The sequence below is a fragment of the Lissotriton helveticus genome, chromosome 1_1, assembly GCF_964261635.1.
Source record: "Lissotriton helveticus chromosome 1_1, aLisHel1.1, whole genome shotgun sequence".
Classification (NCBI taxonomy): domain Eukaryota; kingdom Metazoa; phylum Chordata; class Amphibia; order Caudata; family Salamandridae; genus Lissotriton; species Lissotriton helveticus.
In genome coordinates this window covers 1,631,598,223-1,631,619,697 of record NC_136057.1, presented here as the reverse complement: position 1 = coordinate 1,631,619,697, position 21,475 = coordinate 1,631,598,223, and the positions used below count along the sequence as shown (strand labels likewise).

At 47.0% G+C, this 21,475-nt stretch overlaps 1 protein-coding gene across 1 annotated transcript in view; it reads left to right on the top strand.

Annotated features, from left to right (window-relative positions):
• LOC144764821 (uncharacterized) overlaps nt 1-19,891 on the top strand; it is a 35,749-nt gene extending 15,858 nt beyond the window's left edge. The window contains exons 2-5 of the mRNA XM_078650301.1: nt 5,310-5,408; nt 6,092-6,226; nt 7,042-7,384; nt 19,861-19,891. Of these exons, the coding sequence (XP_078506427.1) occupies nt 5,310-5,408; nt 6,092-6,226; nt 7,042-7,384; nt 19,861-19,891 (608 nt within the window). The remainder of the gene's footprint in view (nt 1-5,309; nt 5,409-6,091; nt 6,227-7,041; nt 7,385-19,860) is intronic.
• Nucleotides 19,892-21,475: the final 1,584 nt, after the last annotated feature.

Genomic DNA, 21,475 nt, shown 5'->3' with positions numbered 1-21,475 from the left:
GCTCTCTGAGGGCTCAATGACTTCCAACTCCAACATCTTTTGAACGTCTGTCCTGATACAGTCCCTGACATGATCAGGTTGCCTGTAAATCTTACTTTTAACAGGCAGACTGTCTCCAGTATCACTTCATGAGTGCACCAGGTAGTCTGACTTGGAGTCAGTGAACACATATGTCTGTAGGACTGTAGAACTTGTCTGCAGTCCTGTTGCTGTTGGTCAGTGAGGCTTCCTGCCAAGGCTACACCATCAACTGGACCATCATCAGGGTTCTGGGAAAGCAGGTCTGGGAGAGGGTTACTCTCCTCCTCCTATCCCTCATCTGTAGCCATGAGCAAGCCCATGTCTGCCCTGTCAACATATGGTTTCAATCTGTTGACATGAAGCACCCTGTGGGGGCTCCTGGGAGTTCCAAGATCAACCAAATAGGTTACGTCTTCCTTTTGCTCAACAATAGTGTGGGGTCCAGACCACTTGTCTTGGAGAGCTGCTGGGGCCACAGGCTCCAACACCCACACTTTCTGCCCTGGCTGGTAAACAGTCAGCACAGCCTTTTGTTCATGCCAGGCTTTTTGGAGTTCCTGGCTAGCCTCAAGGTTTTTGGATGCCTTTTTCATATACTCAGCCATCCTGGAGCGGAGACCAAGTACATAATCCGCAATGTCTTGTTTTGGAGCTTTGAGAGGTAACTCACATCCTTCCTTCACCAGACAAAGGGGTCCTCTTACAGGGTGCCCAAACAGAAGTTCAAAAGGGCTGTAGCCAACCCCCTTCTTTGGAACCTCCCTGTAAGCAAACAAAAGGCAGGGCAGTAGGATGTCCCATCTCCGCCTAAGCTTGTCAGGTAGACCCTTAATCATGCCCTTGAAGGTCTTGTTGAATGTCTCAACTAGACAATTGCACTGTGGATGGTAGGGTGTGGTGAACTTGTAGTTCACTCCACACTCTTTCCACATAGCAGTCAAATATCCAGACATAAAGTTTGCACCTCTGTCTGAGACAAACTATCCTAGTGGTAGCATGGACCAGCAGTCATAGGCTAAGACTTCAGAGAGCATGTGAAGCAAGCTGTTTTACCAATTATAACCCCTTGAATACCAAATGAAAGGACACCACACAAGGTATATATCAAATATGTATGTATTTATTTCTAACACAACCCCTCTGCACTCTTTATGAGATCAGAGGTAAAAGTACAATACAAGTTACTCCTTTAGCATATGACAAGTTGCACAAATACAGGTATGCCCTAGGGGCCTCACAAACCATATACTAAAGAAGTGATATAAGTAAGCATGGGTGGATTTTGCGGATTCGCAATCCGCGAATTTGCGGGTTTGCGTATTTGCGGATTGCGAAAATCCGCAAAATCCGCTAATTCTCGCGGATTTTGCGGATTCTTTTTTTTTTTGTGTTCGCATGGGTTTCTGCAAGTTCGCAAGGGTTTCGTACAATTTCGCAAATTGCGAACTTACTTGTCGGGTCGCCAGTTTTGCGAACTTGTTGTTTCTACGTGCCCAGCCTGTTTGCAAACCTTTCTTCATCACTGCCACCCTCTGTCACCACTGGCACTCTCTTTGTTCACCCATGCCACCCTCTGGCTCACCCATGTCACCCTCTGTGTCATCACAGCACCCTCTGGTTCACCAGTGTACATTATTGGGGGAAAGCAAAGCACTGCCATCCTCTGTCAACACTGGCACTCTGGTTCACCCATGCCACCCTCTGGCTGGCACACCCATGCCACCCTCGGTGTCATCACAGCACCCTCTGGTTGACCAGTCAGTGTACATTATTGTGGCAAAGCAAAGCACACCTGCTAAGTGCTTTAAGTTTTGCAAAATTAAATTACAACACCACCTGCCCTGCCCCAACTGACATTAATGAAGGCTGGCACCTGCTTGTCTGCTCTCTTTACTTTGTGTTGCAATGTAAACATTTTTAACAGGATCTTTGTTGGCAATGGCATACTTGTAACTATTCTGTGACTGTCAGAGCAGGGTCACACAATAGTTGCAAGTAGGCAACCGAATTCTGGAGGGCCCCTTCAGGAAGCACTACAGGGAATGGTTACAAATGATGAGCTTGAACTTTTGCACCTGCTCATTGGTTTTGCTTTTGCAAAAATCGTTTTTCAGTAATTTCGCGCTATTCGCGAGGCGCGGTGTCATGCGAAATCGACCGTGGAAGCCGCGAACTCGTGCGAATTACCCCAAGGTCGAGTATGGGCGCCGCCATTTTGTTTGCGTGACGTATTTCCGTTTCCGCCCGCTATGTGTAATCTCGCGGAATGAGCGCCTTGCGAATACAAGTTCGCACGAGTTCGCGAGAGAAATCGCGTGCGAACTTACTTACGCGCACGTGATCGGGCCGCCATCTTGTTTTTCATTCATTTTTATGTGTCTGGGCATGGTGTTTCTATCCTCTCTATATCTCTGCCATCCTTTGCTTGTTTTAATATTTTTTTGATCTATTTAACTTATTATCTATCCCTCTAGTTTTCTAGCTCTATACTTTTGTGTTTTAGGCTACTTTTGTTTACTTTTCAACTACTTTTTTTAACTTTTATTTTCTTCTTCCCTAGTCTTATACTTTTTCATGTTTTCTCCTTGTTGCTACCACCTGCCCAGACCATGGTGAAGCCATCAATCAAGCTGCCCAAGACGGGCCCCGCAGCCCGTGCCCGGCTCCCGTGTGGCCGTTTGAGGGCGGAAATGGTGGTGCCCAGGGACATCTTCAGCCCTGAGGAGGTGGGCGCACTGGTTTACTTTGTACAGCGCCGCCTCCCCAGGACCATCGCGGCAGGCGGCAGGATCGCTGGTGGCTACAACCTCCAAGAGCGACGGAAGCGGTGGGAGGCGGTGTGCCGGGCCCTGTTTGACATCTCGGGGGTCCAGCGCACCTACAACCAGGTGACCCACCGCTGGACGGATCTCCTGGACCGGGAGCGCGACCTGCTCGACCTGCTGGGAGTGGAGGTCCCCGGGCTTGGTGAGTAGTAGTAGCAATTTTTTCATCACTCACTACTCTGTTTTTTCTCCTGCTCTGTGTGTTATATTGCAAATGTTTGTTTTAACTTTTTTACAAAGAGCAATAATGCTGCCGATTACATTGATAGTAGAGGTAAATTAATGTTTCAAAATATTCTGTGCATTTCAGGTGCACTGCTCTCCTTCTCTGTGGCGGTGCCACTGCTTATTTGTTTTCTATTTTGTGTTCATTTAATTGTGCTGAGTAATGTATGAGTGTACTTTACAGAACTGCGTAATGCTAGACACAAAGGGACAGATTTACAAGCTCCTTGCGCCACATTTACGCTGCCTTACCTGACGCAACAGCGACGTAAACGTGGCGCATCCCTGCGAGTCATGTACAACGTGATGCATCTAGGGAGATGCGCCACGTTAAGGCCTGGGCCTGCGCCACAATGGGTGCGTTCCAACGCAGGGGGGGAGGTGGGGGGGGGGGGGGGCGGTCAGGCAGCTGTGCGCCTCGCAAAAGTGCCTGCGTGAAATCTACAAGATATAACGCAGGCACTTCCGCGACGCTGCTACGTCAATTCTTTATGCCTGCTTGCTTGAAGCAGGCGTAAGGACTGATGCGGTATGTTGAGTATTGGGCAGCCCTGAGCATTGCTAGAGTTGCATTGCGCCTGCGACGCGACTCTAGAGATGCGCCCCTCTTTCGTCACGAGATGCGTCACGCATCTGCCTACCCTTGCGCCAGGGTGTGCCGCATTGTAATTGCGGCGCATCTACCGTGACGCAAGGTTAGGTTTGCGTTACGCATTTGTTCTGGCGCACCTCTGGAGGTGTGCAGCCCAGAACTCGTAAGTATGCCCCTAAGTGTCAGATTTGCAATTACCTGCGCATCCCTGCAAAGTGTGCGGCACGCCAGCACCACCCATGGTGCGCCGTATTTACAAGGAGCTTCCTTTAGGTAAAAATTTGTTTTGCTTCAATAAGACCATTTGAATTTCCGGTTGATAAACAATATGACTTAGCCTTTGTTGCCTTGTCAATTTTAGGCGAGCACTGCATGAACGCACATCAGAAGGCCCCTATTTTCCGCTGGTTAAAGGCCAGGTATGGAGCTTTTTTGCCTAAATGAATGCGTTTTATTGTATAAAGATGATTTAGGAAGTCCAGTTCGAATCAGTTTTTGTTTTTTTATTATAAACAGTTGGTTTACCACGAAAAGACTCATCCAGCCCTGATGAGAGTCCGGCAATTCAAAAAACCGGGACTTGAAACGCGTCGGCCACTATATTAAGTATAGCCTGAATCCTGAACTATAGGAATCTTTGCATAAATTCACAATTGCATTTTTCATAATTGCATTTTTGTTAATGATGAATTGTCTAACTATGCAAAAGTGATTCTATTTTTTCATATCTCAACTGTTTCACTGTCTATTGTGGTTTCATCATTTATTGTTATTACATGCTTTATCAGTTTTGTTAAATAGATTTGTGAATTTTTGTCATATCTTTTGCCTGTATTGTGTAATTGATTTGTGGTAATTGTATTTTTTATGTGTATTGTTAGTAAGACATCACTAAAATGGATTCTCTGTTGAGTAGACTACATGTCCCTCTTGTTTTAAACATGTTGAATAATTAAAACTAATTAGCCAAAATCGACGGCTAGGATAAACGTATTTATCTCCGTTTATTTCTGTTTAAATAATTTTTCAAAAAATTGGTGGTGAAGGTACATTCTTTTTTTCCCGTATTTACAATGCGGCACACCATGGTCCCAAAACGTCACCGAAGCGTTACGCATCGGTGCCGTAAGGCGGCACATTGATGGAGTTGCGTTGCAACGATGGCGCAGCTCCAGCAATGCTGCGTCAAGCCGTACGTCTGCTTCATGTAGGCGAAGGGTTTGAGTGACGCATCATTGTCCTAAATGACTGATTGAAATTTTATATATTCCCCATAGCCACTTTTAGCATGCGTTCCTGCGCAGGAACGTCCTCCCTTGCGCTGGAACGCTCCCTTATGGCGCAGGGCTTTAGAATGGGATGCATCTCCCATATGCGTCACGTTGTTAATATACGCCACACCATGGCGCCTCTCTTGTTGTGGCGCTGCGTCACAAAAGTGACGCAAGAACGTAGCAAAAGAGCTGCAAGGGGCTTGTAAATTTGCCCCTAGAGTAGAGGCTCAGGTGCAGTCCTTCCTTTGTAGCCCTCTTTTTGGCTGAAATAGTTGGTTCTTGTTCTTTCTAAATGTTTGATTTGGTTGACAAAGACATCGACAAGCAGAAATCATTAATGTTTTCTGTTCTTTCTTTCATGTTGTACGTCAGGTCCCCCCAGGGGCAAGCGGACGGAACAGGAGGATGCTGTGGCTCCAGAGGAGGAGGAGGATGCAGGCCAGGGCGGCGAGTGCTCCTTTGCTGGCCCCAGTAAGTTTTCATTTAAATATAGAGGACCTATTGTTGTCCAAGCTTTCCTAATTGAATTTTTTCGAAATAGTGTTTAGATAGGAGCACAATCCATAATACTACTGTTGCAGGGACAATTCTCCACAAACCGAACTATGGACACTAAACACCAGAGTAATAATATTTCAGAGTGGCGTGTTTGGCGCACTGTATAAACCTGGTAGTGTCAGAGGCACGGACTCCTCCTTGCAAAAATTGCAAAACCTTTCGCTCAGTCACTCTAGTCTGGAGGACCAAAAACCACAGAGTCTATTCAAGTTTAAAAGCTTTATTAAAAGTAAACGCATATATTAAAATTAAGTTAGCTGGAAATGGAAAAGTGCTTGGTGCTGAGTTGATGAGTAATGGAACACATTTCTTGTGGTCGAGCCGAGCTTTCACCTGGTTTGAAGTTGATGTTGCTCTTGTCCTTAGAAGTCCAGCTTCTGTCTGTTCAGAGAAAAATGGTGTGTGTTAAAATTAAGCAAGCATTCATCAATTGTGACAAAAAAGTGCAGCAAGACAACAGCCTTTCCGTGGAAGGAGGGAAATTTTTACTTTAGATTAGACAGTCAATTACTTTTTCTGATGTTTTCACATTTCTTCATTCCTAGACCAAATACTTGTGAGTGGTGTAATCTAACATTCTTAAATCTACTTTGTAGGTGGAACATCTGGTGGCGGGGCCAGCTCGGATGTGGTGGTGGTGGTCGACTCCGAGGACAACTCTGGGGAGGAGGCGGCGCAAGTGGCCCAAGAAGATACTGTGAGGAAGCAGACAGTGGTGGTGGCGGGTAGAGGTAAGCTGGATCATGGTAATATCTGACTCTTAGATAGCATATGATGTGTATCTACAGAGAGTAGACGGTCACTGGATGAACTACGTGTTACTTTGAAGAGCATGTAACACCGCACCCGCACGTCCGTTCCAGTGTAGGAAAGGCAAGGAAAAGAAGTTGTAATTTTGTCAAAAAACTACCATGAATAGTAGCAGTAGTTTTTATTGCAAGCACAGCATATATCCGGTTAATAGTACGGTGGCCACTCCCCACCTCTTAATAATTTTAGTAGTAGTACGTCATTCATGTGTGGATGTATCACTGGTCACTCAATAAAAAGCAAAGCACCTGAAGTCATCCCATATGTAAGCAAATACATCCCATGTGAAGTGATAGATAATCCCATTATTTATCTCCTTGATTTTCCTTTCCTAGTACTCATTTGCACTGTAGGGTGAAAGTTAAATTAATTAAGCAGTAGCCCTTGTAACAGAGTATTCTCAGTGCCACCCGTAATAGAAAAGTAAGAGCTTCACCACCTGCATGTACTAGACCGGTACAGTAACGCAAGTGTATGTCACTCATCATGGCGTGCGTCTGTTATTTTTCTCGGGTGCAAGTTCACTGCGCTGGCATTATGCCGGCTTGCAGATAACGTACCAAACAATTTTGCCCCCTTGCCCCTCCCTGCGGACGCCCATGATACTGGCCTCAATAGTTTTGTACTGCGCTGGCTAGTTGCTAGTTGTACTGTGACACAACTGCTGAATCATTTTGTGTTAATCATATTCTTAAAGAGCATTGGTTACAGATTATGTCTTTCTTTCTTCATATAGTTGTTCATACTAAAACATCCAAACCATCCAGGAGTATGCAGGCTCTACTGGCCCGGCAACGGAGGCTGGATGCCACTGTTGCAGAATATCGGCGGCTGGTGGAACTGGAGGGGGAGGACACGCAGTCCAGTACATCTAATGGGACACCTGCATCCTCCTCCGCGCCCCCACGTTCTGCCGGTCAGCGCAGTGCTCCGGCGGTACGGAGCCGGGCTGGCAGACGCCACCGCCGAGCAGCAAAGCCTGCCCCTCACAGTACTCTCAAGGCTCGCTTGCGCCGTGCAACCCACAGAGTGTCCGACCTGGAGGCGGAGGTCCGCAAGTTGAAGGAACATCAAAATTTGTTGGAGGGCCTCCGCTTAGACCACGCCATCCTCCGGGAGCAGTACGATGCCCTGGCCCTAAGGCATGATGCCCTGGAGGCCAAAGTCCACAGCATGCAACCCTAGAGTGTCCCTTGCCCCTTTTTTAGAGACTTTTGGGGGGTGGGAATTGGGAGTTGGGGTTTTTGGGGACTTTTGAAGGACTATTTATTTGTTGGGGTTAGGGAGGGTCTTGCGGGAGATTATTTTGTTAGGGATATAAAAATATACTTTTTCAAACTTTATCTGAGCATACCTGTTTTTTACTACTTTTGAGCCTGGTGGGTGGTGGTTTTGCAGTAAGTTCGTTTTACTGAACACTGTCATCGTGTTGGTTCACGTGTAATTTGCCAAATGAGGACTGCTGCGGCATCAAAATCAAGACAGTTCTGCTGATGGGCTTGTTGTTGTGATGGGGTGATTACAGTTTTGTTGTGAATGTGATCAATCACTTGCTAAACAAAGAAAGACAGACACACAGGAATAAATGTGAATAAGGACGAAAAATAAAGTTAATGAATCATTGACTCCTTTTCAGAACTCGCTGTCAGGGAAGCAGAGCTCGTCCTCAAACTCTGCAAATTGAGTCGGTAGTACTCCTGGTAACTGAGGAAAACTTCCCTCAGGTAGGTCGGTGTCCTCTTCTTCCTGCGTGCATTCTCGTACTTTGTAATCTGGTGGTAGGAAGTGCTGGTTCATCTTTATCATGATGAGCCGCTCCACATCTGCGGACAAGAGGCGGGACCTTTTGGAAGTCACAATGCCACCAGCAGAACTAAAAACACGTTCTGAAGACACGCTTGCGAGTGGGCAAGACAAGTAATTGATAGCCAGGTTGGTGAGCTCTCGCCATATGTTTCTTTTCCCATGCCAATACGCCAATGGGTCCTCAGTAATATTGACCGCTGTTGAGTCATCCAGATAGGCCTGCACCATTGAAACAATGTTCTCCCGGATTCCTGTACTTTGCACTTCTCTGTCCTTTCTGGGACAAGGAAACCCTAGCTGACTTAGCCAATCCTCTTCAGACATATTGCCTGGGCCTGGTGCAGATGATACGGTTGCTGGTGTGGTTAACGGCTCAGAGGAAAAGACACTCACTTCTGCCACAGGCACAGATGCAGAAGTGCTTTTTTGGGATGCCTGATGGCCTGCTGATTCACTAGTAGTACTGTCTTCTCCTACAGTTTCCTTCGGCTCTCTTTCAAAACGAATGGCTGACTGAGCTAGCCAACGTTTGTATTCTGTAACATCTGATGTTTCAAAAGGAAATAATACTTTGCCAAACAATGGCTTTTTGTAACGTGGATCCAGAATAGTAGCACAAATGTAGTGCTGTTGTTTCTTGATATTTACAAGCCGTTCATTGCTAACTAGGCGTTGTAATAATCTCTGCGCCAACTCATATGCTTCATTCTTTCCAGCATCCTTTAATTTTGAAGACACCACCTTGACTTGGTGCTCGAGCTTCAGCAACAATGGGATAGCTTTGCTCAAAGAACAGTCCTCCCTGCTGACTTCACGCGTGAAGACCTCAAAAGGACGAAGCATGTCTGTCAGGCTTTTAACTAGCTGTCATTGCTCCACCGCTAGCATCATTTCTGTCGTACCACCACCCAGATTGTAGACATACTCATTGACTACTGGAAACAGCTCATGCAGACGCTCAAGCATGTAGAAGGTTGAGTTCCAACGTGTTGCCACCTCCTGGATAAGTGCTTTCACTGGCATACTACGTTCATTTTGCTTGCGCCTCAGCTCCTTCCGGGCCTTAAAAGAATGGTTGAAATGTGTGCATATTCTTCTGCAGATGGTCAGTATTTTGTCGACTGCAATTTCTTTTTTCAAGAACTTTTGGACGACCAGGTTTATACAGTGCGCCAAACACGCCACTCTGAAATAGTCACCGTCCTCCATGGCCTTAACTACATTGCTGCCATTATCAGTAGAAACATAACCAACCTTGCATTTTCTTGGGGGCAGCCATTGCGAGACCTTTTTTTTAAAGTCATCCAAAATGTTGTCTGCAGTATGAGTTTTCTCCATGCCAAACATGGCTAATGTTGCATGTTTACGAGCACCCTTAAAAATCTCGACCAAGTCACCACCTGCATTTATCTGTTTTGCAACCCCTGAAAAAGAGACCCAGTGTGCAGTGATGCACATGTAATCAAGGGCTTGGCAACTGGTCCACATGTCTGTTGTCAGGTGTATAGTGTGAACAGCACTCTTCTGCAAAGCTGCCCCAATCAACTCAAGCACCTCTTTATGTAGTGCTGGAACAGCAACCCTGGCAAAATAGAACCGGCTAGGAACCTTCCATTTAGGGGCCAGTGTTGCCACGAGTTCAAGGAAACCCACACCTTCGACAAACGAAAAAGGGAGAAGGTCCACCGCTAGCATTTTAGCCAGCTTAGTGTTATACAGGCGCACAATTGGGTGGTTGCGTTGAAATGGCGCATCTGAGGAGAACATGGCTGTAATGGTGCGCTGGACAAATTTACTGGATGATGCTGATGCCTTCTTCGACCCAGTTCTGCTCAGTGTTGACATTTTCCGCATTGGTGTGTCTCCCAGACTCTCAGTGTGCCTCCTATGTGTTGCGGAGGGTGTGGTGCTGCCAGGGGTACTGGGTGCAACCGGACAAATGTCTGACGCTTCTTCTACCTCCCCGTCATCTTCAGATGAAACATCTAGTACGGGTATATTTTGGCCACTTGCCCTTTGGGATTGCTTTCCCTCGATGTTTGCTAGGTGCGCAAACCATTCCATACTGTGCCTTCTTTGAAGATGACCTATCTGGCCTCCGGTACCATAGTTGGTACCAGGCTTACCACGGCTAAGTCTAGTCTTACAAATGGAACAAATGGCTATGTTATCATACTTTGCATGGACACTAAAAAAGTTCCAAACTGGGGACTGGAAACTTCTGGTTTTGCCGCACGAGGTGATACTGCCAATGCCAGATGAAGCACTGGTGGATGAGCCTTGCAGACATCTACTGGGTTGTGCAATTATTGCAGCAACCCTACTTGAGGGAGTCGAGCTGGATGGAGTTCCCCTCTGGGGAGAAAATATGGGAGCTGTAGGTTTTGTTGAACTTGTTGTACTACTTGACTGCGTTGGTGGTGCTACCAGTGCCACGTCGCCAGGGTCACGCTCAGCATGACGTCGGGATAGGGTATAAATGTCTGTCTGCTGCATGGCCGGTGTGGCTGGAATGACGTGTGTGATGACTAGGTCATTGCTGTCATCCTGTTCAACAACATCAGAATGCACCACTTCATCAAGTCCGACGTTCGGATCCATAAGTATGAGCTTTCCAGGGCCCTTCCTTTTAACATTTGATACCTTTCTCAGCTCATGGTGTGCCTCCCTCTCAGACGTCGGAGATGGTTGCCAATCTAGATCCAGATCATCTGATGGAGCGGGGCTTGAAGAGGAACTTCTACACACCCTCCTTGATCTTTTCCTTGCTGGGGAGCTGGGAGAAAATGAATCATCAGGAGGAGTGGCTTCGTCTTCCTGACATGATACCCCGGCTCCAAAGTCAATTTCCTCCTGTGCCCCTACTTCTGGAAGAACAACCATTGTGGGCACTTGCACCGCTCCATGCGCCGCTACATGGGCCTCTTCACTGACCTCTACTTGCAACTCTCCATGGACCTCTCCTTCTCGGCCTTCTCCTTCTCGGCCTTCTCCTTCTCGGACTTCTCCTTCTCGGCCTTCTCCTTCTCGGCCTTCTCCTTCTCGGCCTTCTCCTTCTCGGCCTTCTCCTTCTCGGCCAGCTCCTTCTCGGCCAGCTCCTTCTCGGACAGCTCCTTCTCGGCCAGCTCCTTCTCGGACAGCTCCTTCCCGGCCAGCTCCTTCTCGGACAGCCCCTTCTCGGCCAGCTCCTTCTTGGACAGCTCCTTCTCGGACAGCTCCTTCTCGGACAGCTCCTTCTCGGACAGCTCCTTCTCAGACAGCTCCTTCTCGGACAGCTCCTTGCGCATGTACTTGTGCTGGTACTAGTAGCCCATGCAGTTGTTGTTGCGGCTTTGGTTGTTGAATAGTACTTGTGAGATGAGTTACAACCTGTGTTGATTGTGTGCTGCTACTTTCTTGCGATGAGCCAACATCACTGGTCGTTGGTGATTGAACCACTAAACAGGCTACCTGTGCAGCACTCATGGTGGACTTTTGTTTTTTCCACAAAAATGTAGTGGTCGAGCCACCAGTCTCCTTGGTAAGTGGTGCCACTTGCTTCTTCTTCTCCTTAGTAGAGACATCTTTCTTGCAAGAGGAGCTACGGGCACCTCTTTTTGGAGCCATCTTCTTCAGATGTCGGAACAGCAGGCCGCAGCAGGACTTCTTCCTGGCACTGATGCTCAACGATGATGCGGAGTTATTGACTTTGTGCACCTAAAAGCAAACGAAGACAGAGGAACATCAGTTAAATATATGTTGCATATGTAGCGCTTCAATTAATAGTTTGCAAGTAGGCATTTATGAATACACACGTGCACACCACAATATGGAAATATCAAAAATAAGAATTGCTAAATTTTTGGGAAACAGGAATTTAACATTGATCCAAGAGAGCACACAGAGAGGGTTGTAGTTTCATGTACCACTGACTCCCCCTGGGCACAATGGGTGAAAGCAAGGCAAAATGGGTGCAGGCCTATGGCACAAAGCTCACTGCCTGCCTTCAAAATGGCCGCTTGACCCCCATCCACATGGCCAGGACCATGCCTCAAAATGGCCCCCACCAACATAGCCAGCCCCCAACCCCTACTCCAAAAAGTCAAAAAACACAACACAAATCACCACAAACCAATGCCATCCATCAAGTTTCAGAAGGTTTATGCTGCCTGCTGGTGGTTTTCTGGTGCAGAATTGCAATTTTTGCAATTTCGCGAGTGCGAGATTGTTGCTTCACGAAGCGAACATGGCGAAAAACCCGCAAAATCCGCGAGCAGACCGATTCTGGACCCCCTGGGCATAATGGATGAAATCAGAGCACACTGGGTGCAGGCCTATGGCACAAAGCACACAAACTGGCTTAAAAATGGCCCCTAGACCCCCACCCACACGGGACCAGGCAATAAAATGGCCCCCACCCACATAGCAAGCCCCCAACACCACCCCAAAAAGTCGTAAAACACACAAAAATCACCACAATCCAATGCCATCCATGCCCTGGCCAGAATCATGTTAAAATTCAACAAAACACTTGTATCATGCATGCACCCATAACTAAGCCTGGTGGTTTTCAATTCATGTGCAGAATTGTAATTTTTACAATTTCGCGAGTGCAAGATTGTTGCTGCGCGGGACGCGAGCAGTGCGAACACAAGCAAAAAAATCCGATTTTCGGTAAATCCGCGGGAGTTCTAGGCCCCCTGGGCATAATGAAAGAAATCAGAGCAGAATGGGTGGGCCTAGGGCACAAAGCACACTGCCTGACTTCAAAATGGCCGCTTGACCCCATCCACAACATGGCCAGGACCTGCAGGACCATGCCTCAAAATGGCCCCCCACCAACATAGCCAGCCACCAACCCCACCCCAAAAAGTCGAAAAACACACATAAAAATCACCACAAACAAACAACATGAACTTATCAACTTACTTGTGAAATCAAATTTCGAATCCAAAAGTAATCCAAAAGGCCTCAAATCAAAATATCCAGCAGCATCCACAAAAAGTAATCCTTCCCAGTCAAGATCGAATTCAAAGTGGCCAGGAAATGGACTAAGCAATGGGAGGAGCTTGCTGGACAGGAACAGGAAGTTGGAGACTGGGGCACTTCCTTCACCCCACCCCAATGGGAGGAGCTTGCTGGACAGGAACAGGAAGTTGGAGACTGGGCCACTTCCTTCACCCCTCCCCAATTGTAATTTTTGTAATTTCGCGAGTGCGAGATTGTTGCTGCCCGCGCCGCGGACCGCGAGCAGTGCGAACACAAGCAAAAAATCCGAAGCGCGCGGATTTGCGGATTTTCGGCAAATCCGCGAGAGTTCGCGGATTGCGAATTTACCGAAAATCCGCAAAATCCGCGAGTGGAACGGATTTTACGCCCACCCCTAGATATAAGAACCACGACAGAAACAGTGAGTAGGCCTAGGGCCTAGGGAATCGCTGGGGCTACACTAAACAACCAAAGGTTAGAAAGTAGAAGGCCCACGGGAGACGCGTGCGGTGTCTAAACACAGTCGCGAGTTACCATTGACTTATAATGGAGAACAAAGAAGTTACAAAGTTACTGTTTAAGAGCACTTCCGGATGGACTACGACAACACCCCTTTAGAATAGGACACTTCGAGAGTCACAACCCACGGGAGCACCAGAGTACTTGTGTTACCTCACCCACGTAAGCCAGGTGCATAGGTGCCTTTTGGTGTCGGGTTTCGTCTATGCTTTCAATGCAGATCTGCAAAGAAGTGCTGCAGGCAACCAGAGGAAGAGTGTCCGGGTGGATCCAAGGGTGGATTTAGGAACTGAAGAACCTGAAAGCAGAGGGGACAGAGTCTGGGTCACTAGCCAGTGACCAGGAAGGAACCAGGCGATGTTGCGATGATCTCAGGTGAAGAGGTGAAGCTTGTCTCTGCAGCCACGAGGACCAGGAGGTGTCGATGACAACCAGGAGCTGGATTCGAGCTGTCCCACAAAGGATCTAGTTGACTGAGGTGTCAGTATCTGGATAGGACCCAACAAGCCTTGGCAAACGCATCCCACACAGGAAGTGAAGATGGGCTTCAGGTCCGACCAGCAAGATCTGAGGAGCTTCTCCTTTGCAGGGAAGCTGGAGCAAACTTGGAGCAACCAGGAAAGCAGTTTGGTTTTAAAGGATGTCTTCAGGGGGCTCACTAGCCAATGGGCTAGGACCCGGGAAGACGCATTGAGCAGAAATGCACGAGTGGGCCCCATGCAGCACTCGTGGAATGTGGAGGGCTGAGCTTCAGTGCAAATGGCGCTCGGGTCTGAGGCTTCTTGTACCCCAATGCACAACTGCAAGGGCACCTCAGTAGTTGAGCTGTTAGCAAGATGCAGGATGTCCAGGGTGTCCAGTCCCACATCTTTCGTGTCTGCCACGGGTCTCAGCTTTGCTGTGGATGTGGGTCGGAGTCAGAGAAGTCTGAAAGTCCAGTTCCTGGGTCACTGAGTCTTTGGGTCCTGGCGGGAGCGTCGACAAAGCAGACCAGCAAGTTACTGATGGTGCCTGTATGCACAGGGCGGTCACTCTTTGACCAGAAGGGAGATGTCTTCAGTCTTCTAGTCGAAATAGAACGTCGAAGGTCCAAGAGTTCTGTATCAGAGTTTCATTCCAGGATAATCTAAAGTCCCGGGGACACAGCTCCTATACTTATACTAAGCTAAGGGGCTAGATTACTTGCCTAGGTCCCTCCTATGGGTGGACCAGGGAAAGAGGTGGTTACACCCCTTTCTCTTTGTCCAGTTTCACGCCAGAGCAGGGCTGGAGTGCCACAGCAACTGGTTTGAACCGGGCTATACATGGAGCACCTAGTGTGCCCCAGGCAGTGTCTCAAAAAGCATCTGCTGATGCAGCCCTCCCTGTCCCAATACACATCTGCCTGTCTGGGAAGGTGCTGGCACCTCCCTGGACAGGAAACCTATTGTCCAGGCCTCCCCTGCCGGAGTTTCATCCAGCAGCAGGAGGTCAGACTTGCGTCTGTGGCAGCAGCATCCATTTTGTGATGCTGGGGCTCTGTTTATCTTTAACCGGGAAAACAGTAACATACATGTCTTTTCCCTCTACAAGGGTGGAATGCTACCCCCGCCGCCAGAATTTGCAGGGGGGGGGGGGGGTAGTATTCCAAAGTGTTTGACACCTTACACAACATGTTTTGATAAAACCAAACCAAAAGTTTGCATTAACAGCGAGGATTATAATGCACTTAAGAGTATATGGTATAGCTATATCAGCTCATGCTAGGGCACCCTCTCACATAAAACCAAGCACTCTGCCTCCAGGAATGTCGAGGCCTACCATAGGATTTACTTATAGGTGCATATGGGTCTATATATATGGTTAGATATAGGTATACTATATCTAAGTAAGGGGTGATTACACCACCTTACCCAAGCTGAGTGATCAGCCTGTGGTGTCAGTTTGGATGGCCAGCCAGGGGTGGCATAATACATGCTACAGCCCCTGGTAGGCCTTGGATGCACCTATGCCCTGGGCACCTATGGTACACTATACAGGGGCTCACAAAGATGACCCAATACCCAATCAGGTATGTACCTAAAGTACATGGTATCAATTTAGAGAGAGAACAGCTGGGCTGCGGGTCTGATTAGCAGGCCCACAGCCACACTAAAGTCGAAAAACCAGAAAATCACAGGAAAAAGTGGGGGTGACCATAGGAAGCAGACCCTACTCTCCTACACGGAGCATTCAGGCTTAACTTAGCAGCAATGTGTAAAGTATTTATGCATCACTTCAGACAGTACTAAAGTGAAAACACAGCACAAGAAAAATTCCTCACCAACTTGGACACAGAGAGTACATTTTAATAAATGAATCAAGACCAAAATGACAAAATTCAGCTCATTAGTCTCAGAGATATGCAAGTTTAAAGATGGAAGTGAAAATTGAGCCAAAAAGCACAAAAGTGCCAACTGTGGATATTTGGTGGCCCTAGACCGAGACAAAGTCACAAGTTCAGGCTGACTGCAATGGAGTACAGGCCTGCTACCGGAACCCAGTTAGGCACACTGAACTAGCGTGCCTTAAATCCTGGTTGTGGAATCCCGTGTTCGCAGAATGCGTTTCGCAGCGGCGATTGCTAGAAGCTGCCAGGCTGCAATGCGAGGTCCTGCGTCATCATCAAGGGTGCCGTTGACAAGAGGCTTGTGATGCAAGTCCTGCGTCTATGGTGCATCTCGCAGCGGCCGTTCCTGGGAGGATGCGGGTGGAAATGCGAAGTCCTCGAGACAAATCTGCTCGGAGTCGCCCCACAGCAGAAGAAATGCGTCTTTTTTGCGCAAACCACAGGTGGTTTTCAGAACTCATTCCGACCCACTTCCACGGGTCCAGGACTGGGATGGCAACACTTGGCAGGGTACGACTCACAGATGGCAGAGTCCAGATGCATTAGAGTAGTAAAAAACTAATTTAGCACCCTGCCATCTTGGCTGGTCAGGGCCTACCCTAGGGGTGTCAAATTTTTTAAAAAGGAAGCTTTGGCATGGCAAAAAGTTTATTTTGCTAGGTTGAAACGGCAGTTTAAAACTGCAAAGGCAGGCTGGATTGGCAGGCCTGGGACATGTTTACAGGGCTGCTTAAGTGGGTGGAACAATCAGTACTGCAGGCCAACTAGTAGCTTTAAGTTTACAGGCCCTAGCCTAGGCACATGTGGTACCACTTTACTAGGGAACTACAAGTAAATTAAATTGGCCAGTTGGGTGTAAGCCAAACCGAGCATGTTTTAAGGAGAGAGCCCAAGCACTTTTGCACTGTCTAAGCCATCGTAAGACAGCCAGCCGAAGGGACATACGCACTTTTAAAATAGTGTACAGGCAGCCCACCACTCCTCCCTGCTGCTGCTGTGACTCAGCAGGACCGCCCCATCCTGACACTTGGTTCAGGACAGGCTGACAAACAAAAATGGTAATGTTTAACTTTATTACCATTTTATTTTTCATCTCTGGGGTTTTTCTGGGGGCATTTTGATGAGGCAATGCTGCTCTGCTCAAATGAAGGAGCCAGCCCTGTAAAGTATGAGTTAATTAGTCTGTCTAACTATGCCAACCCATCGTTGCCCACGGCTGAAGGCTCTCCAACTAACCTCCTGTGAGCATCCAAACTACTTGTGGCATTTGGTTAGGCATATGGCCTGGTCAAATAGGCCCAGTGCCCAGTGCCCGGTGGGAAAGCAACAAACCACTGCATGAGTGGGGGTTCAGCCATTCAGCCAGGCCATGTGCCTAAACTACTCACTATGTCTGAACTGGGGTGACTGAGTGGGCTAAAGAACGGTGATGGATTAAACCCAGATCTGTTGACTGCGTGTGAGTGTTCGATTGGTTCAGATGCTCCGTCCATCACCACCCCCTTTTGTACCGCTTTGTTCGCCATAAGTTGGCAGGGTATGCTCAGACGTGAGTCCCTTGCTCTCTTTGCCACTGGATTCAAGCAAGCCTGGCTGAAGACGTCTCAAATGCCAGAAACCGGTCCTAGGAAGCTTGTTTCCGGTCCAGGGAAGGCATGGCTTGGCAGTTCAGGCTGGACTGTTCCCATGAGGCACAGGGTCAGACTGATTTGCATGTGGTCATGTCTGAACGGGGGTGGCAGAGTGGTCTAAAGAACGATGATGGATTAAACCCAGATCTGTTGACTGGGTGAGAGTGTTTGATTGGTTCAGATTCTCCGTCTTTCACCACCCCCTTTTGTACCGCTTTGTTTGCCATAAGTTAGCAGGTTATGCTTAGACGTGAGTCCCTTGCTCACTTTGCCACTGGATTTAAGCAAGCCTGGCTGAAGACGGCTGAAATGCCAGAAACCGATCCTTGGAAGCTTGTTTCCGGTCCAGGGAAGGCATGGCTTGGCAGTTCGGGCTGGACTGTTCCCATGAGGCACAGGGTCAGACTGATTTGCATATGGCCATGTCTGAACTGGGGTGGCAGAGTGAGCTAAAGAACGGTGATGGATTAAACCCAGATCTGTTGACTGGGTGTGAGTGTTTGAGTGGTTCAGATGCTCCGTCCATCACCATCCCCTTTTGTACCGCATTGTTCGCCATAAGTTGGCAGGGTATGCTCAGACGTGAGTCCCTTGCTCACTTTGCCACTGGATTCAAGCAAGCCTGGCTGAAGACGGCTGAAATGTCAGAAACTGGTCCTAGGAAGCTTGTTTCCGGTCCAGGGAAGGCATGGCTTGGCAGTTCGGGCTGGTCTATACCCATGATGCACAGGGTCAGACTGATGTGCATAAGGCCATGTCTGAACTGGGGTGGCAGAGTGGGCTAAAAAACGGTGATGGATTAAACACAGATCTGTTGACTGTGTGTGAGTGTTTGATTGGTTCAAATGCTCCGGCCATCACCACCCCCTTTTGTACCGCAAACTACTCACAGGGGCATGGCAACAAGCCCAAACCCCTGCAGTCAGCCAAAACCTCACTTTGTGTATGTATTGGATCTGTCAAGACCTGGGAGTTATTTAATTATGCCAGAGTATTTTTGGTAATTTCGCATTACTCTTTGACTTGGAATTACCAATAATTCAATTAGCCCCACTTTCGTAATTAAGAGTAATGGGGAGGGGAATCCTATAGGAGGAGCACATTTAGCAAGTGTAAGCAGCAGCTTGTACTGCTGTTTATGTTCTGTTGTATTTAGTGCTACATTCTTAGTGGAAATGTCATCCTCATGTCCATTTTGGACATGAGGGTATATTTTGCCCCAAGAAACTAGCTATAAATACCAGGAGTGCGTTGGGGGGAAATCCTACCCCAAGGGCACATTCAGCAAGCACGAGAGGCTACTTAATTTTAAATGTTGTGGTGGCCTGTACACAGTAAGTCTCCTTGGTCCTTGAATCCATGACTCCAGAGCTTACCTTCTTTTCCAAAGCACTCCAAGCTGCAGCTATATGCTCTACTGCTGGAGTGCAGGGACCCCTTGTGGTTGTTTCTATGGTTGCACTTAGTGGCTTGAAATATGTTCTTTTTTTAAAACTCATAGACATGTTAATGTGCTTTTTTAGAAAATGCTTTATTGAAAATGTGTGACAATAACTTAAAAATTGCAATGTATGAATTTATAATATATGCATTTGATTATAATTATTGGTGACTCATTAAAGCCAATAGATCTGCTTACTATATGTTTGTGTTTTGATCTCTTGACGAAGCAGATAGCCCCACATTTCATATTTTGGTGTTCTGACCCTTTGGCAAAATCATTAGGCCCGCCTTACTTAAAACACCCATTATATTGTTATATGACAGTCAGGCGTGTTTTGGGGAAGCGGTTGGGAGTCTGCTGGAAGGTTGGGCACAGGCCTACACTGTATTAGACATTTTACTTTAATAAAAACATAGAAATTCACTGAAGCAAAGGTTAAAGGGAGATTACAGTGAAGAGAAAACCACTGAAATTCACCATTTCTAGTTATCTCAAGTACCTATAACTCGTGCACTAAATGAACTTTAAATCAAGCCCACCATGCACTACAAATTACTTCACATATTACATCGCTCAAAAAAAAAAACTTCTATGACATCATTGAAAGCATCACTGCAACATCTGAAATTACATATTTGATGACAAATTTGTATGGCGGGGTGGATGTTATAGGGGATTGAGTTGCTTTATTCTATCACACACAGAGCCGGTTATCAACAGAAACCTGGGCACAAAGGACAGTGAAATAATATTGAAGAAAATTTCAGAGTGATTCACTCCAAACTTTCTTTCTACTCTCCATTCATCTTTCTCAAACAGATGTTCATTTGATTTCTCCGGAGATCCATGACCAATTGGGCTGGAATTCTATGCAAGAAACATCTTTGAGCTCTTTGGGTTTTTTATGCAATATTTTTCTCTCAAAAACAGAAATCAAAAATGTATGCTTGGTAATAAATCTTCAACAGTTCAATCACTTTATGGTGTACTTACATTTCAAGATGGAAACCAGTTTCCATGTCAAAGATTGTCTACAGCCTTCCGACTGCATGGTGCGTCTAGATTGGAAAGATGCTTACCTCTCAGTGCCTGTGTCTCCCCTACATCACAAATTCATACAACTTCAATGAAAAGACAGATTTAATCGGGTTACTGTACTTTTCTTCGGTCTCTCTTCAACCACGTGGTGTTTTACAAAGCTTTTAAGATCAGTGGTAGCTCACTTATAGTCTCCAACTTTTCACTTGCTTAACTGGTGAATTAAAAACTAACATCACTTCTGCAAGATTTGGGGTTAGTTATAAATCAAAGTCTTTAATAACTCCAGTCCAATCCATGGAGCTCCTGAGATTCTTAATGAACTCAAATTCCTGAACTCTTCAACAACCAGAGTCGAAGCTCATTATGAGCAAAGAAGAGTGAGCTCACTCTTTCACTGACTTCATCTCACATAACCCTCGGCCGCCTTGCTATCGAGTAGAGGTATATTTGGCAATTTTAATTACCCCCAGGTTCTCTTCGTTACTGAACTCTATAATGACCCAAGATTCATCATTCAAGGATCAGTTTAAGCTATTTAGATTTGATTACTTTAGACCAGGAAATTAGGAATGAAGGACATTGGTGGCTAGAACACCTTCTAGCCTTGAATGGAAGATCTACTTTCAAATCAATCCTAGGTCCCTATGTTAATGCCTATAGGGCTGAACAGAATATAGTGTGTGCTCTGTCTATCCTGTAAATCAGACACTATTCGAAGATGACAGAGCCGCCTGCCATAAGAAGTCACATTTGCACAAAGCGCCGTGTCTCAGCAGGTAATCTTTGAAATCCAGGAGTGAGAACGAATTACGGACAGCAAAACTGATGTATTAAATAAATAAAAAGAGCCAATACAATTAACAAACAGGAGGCTTGCACCAGAAGATTTTATTGACAAGAGTGGATTACGCAGCGGTCCCCATCTCCCAGTTATGCCTGGCAGCTCTCTCCCATTAAAACTCTTTAATCACCATGGTTTGCGATTATTGTCAGGCAAGATGGCCGCGGACCGATCCGCTGAGTGAGAGGCTGTTTTCTCTCTCCTCCCCTGATTGAAGCAGAGGGTATGCAGACGCAAAAGGTGACCCTTTAGATGCCATATCGATGCAGTAGGAAACGAGGAATCACGGGGCAGTTGCATTTAACTTGCTACGGTGGGAGCAGAGGATTTTGAAGCGTGTGGGCTTGGTGGCACGGCTGGTTAAAGACATTACCCTATTCCTGAGGCTCGAAGTAGTGGCAGAAGACATAAGAAGGCCGCTTCAAAGAAAATACGAGTGGAGCAGATTGGAAAGAATGCCATCGCAGATCGCGACGAGGAACCAGGTTGCCAGAAACAAGAACCTGGATTCGGATGTGGAAATGGACTCAGCCGCAAAAAAGAGGGAGCTGA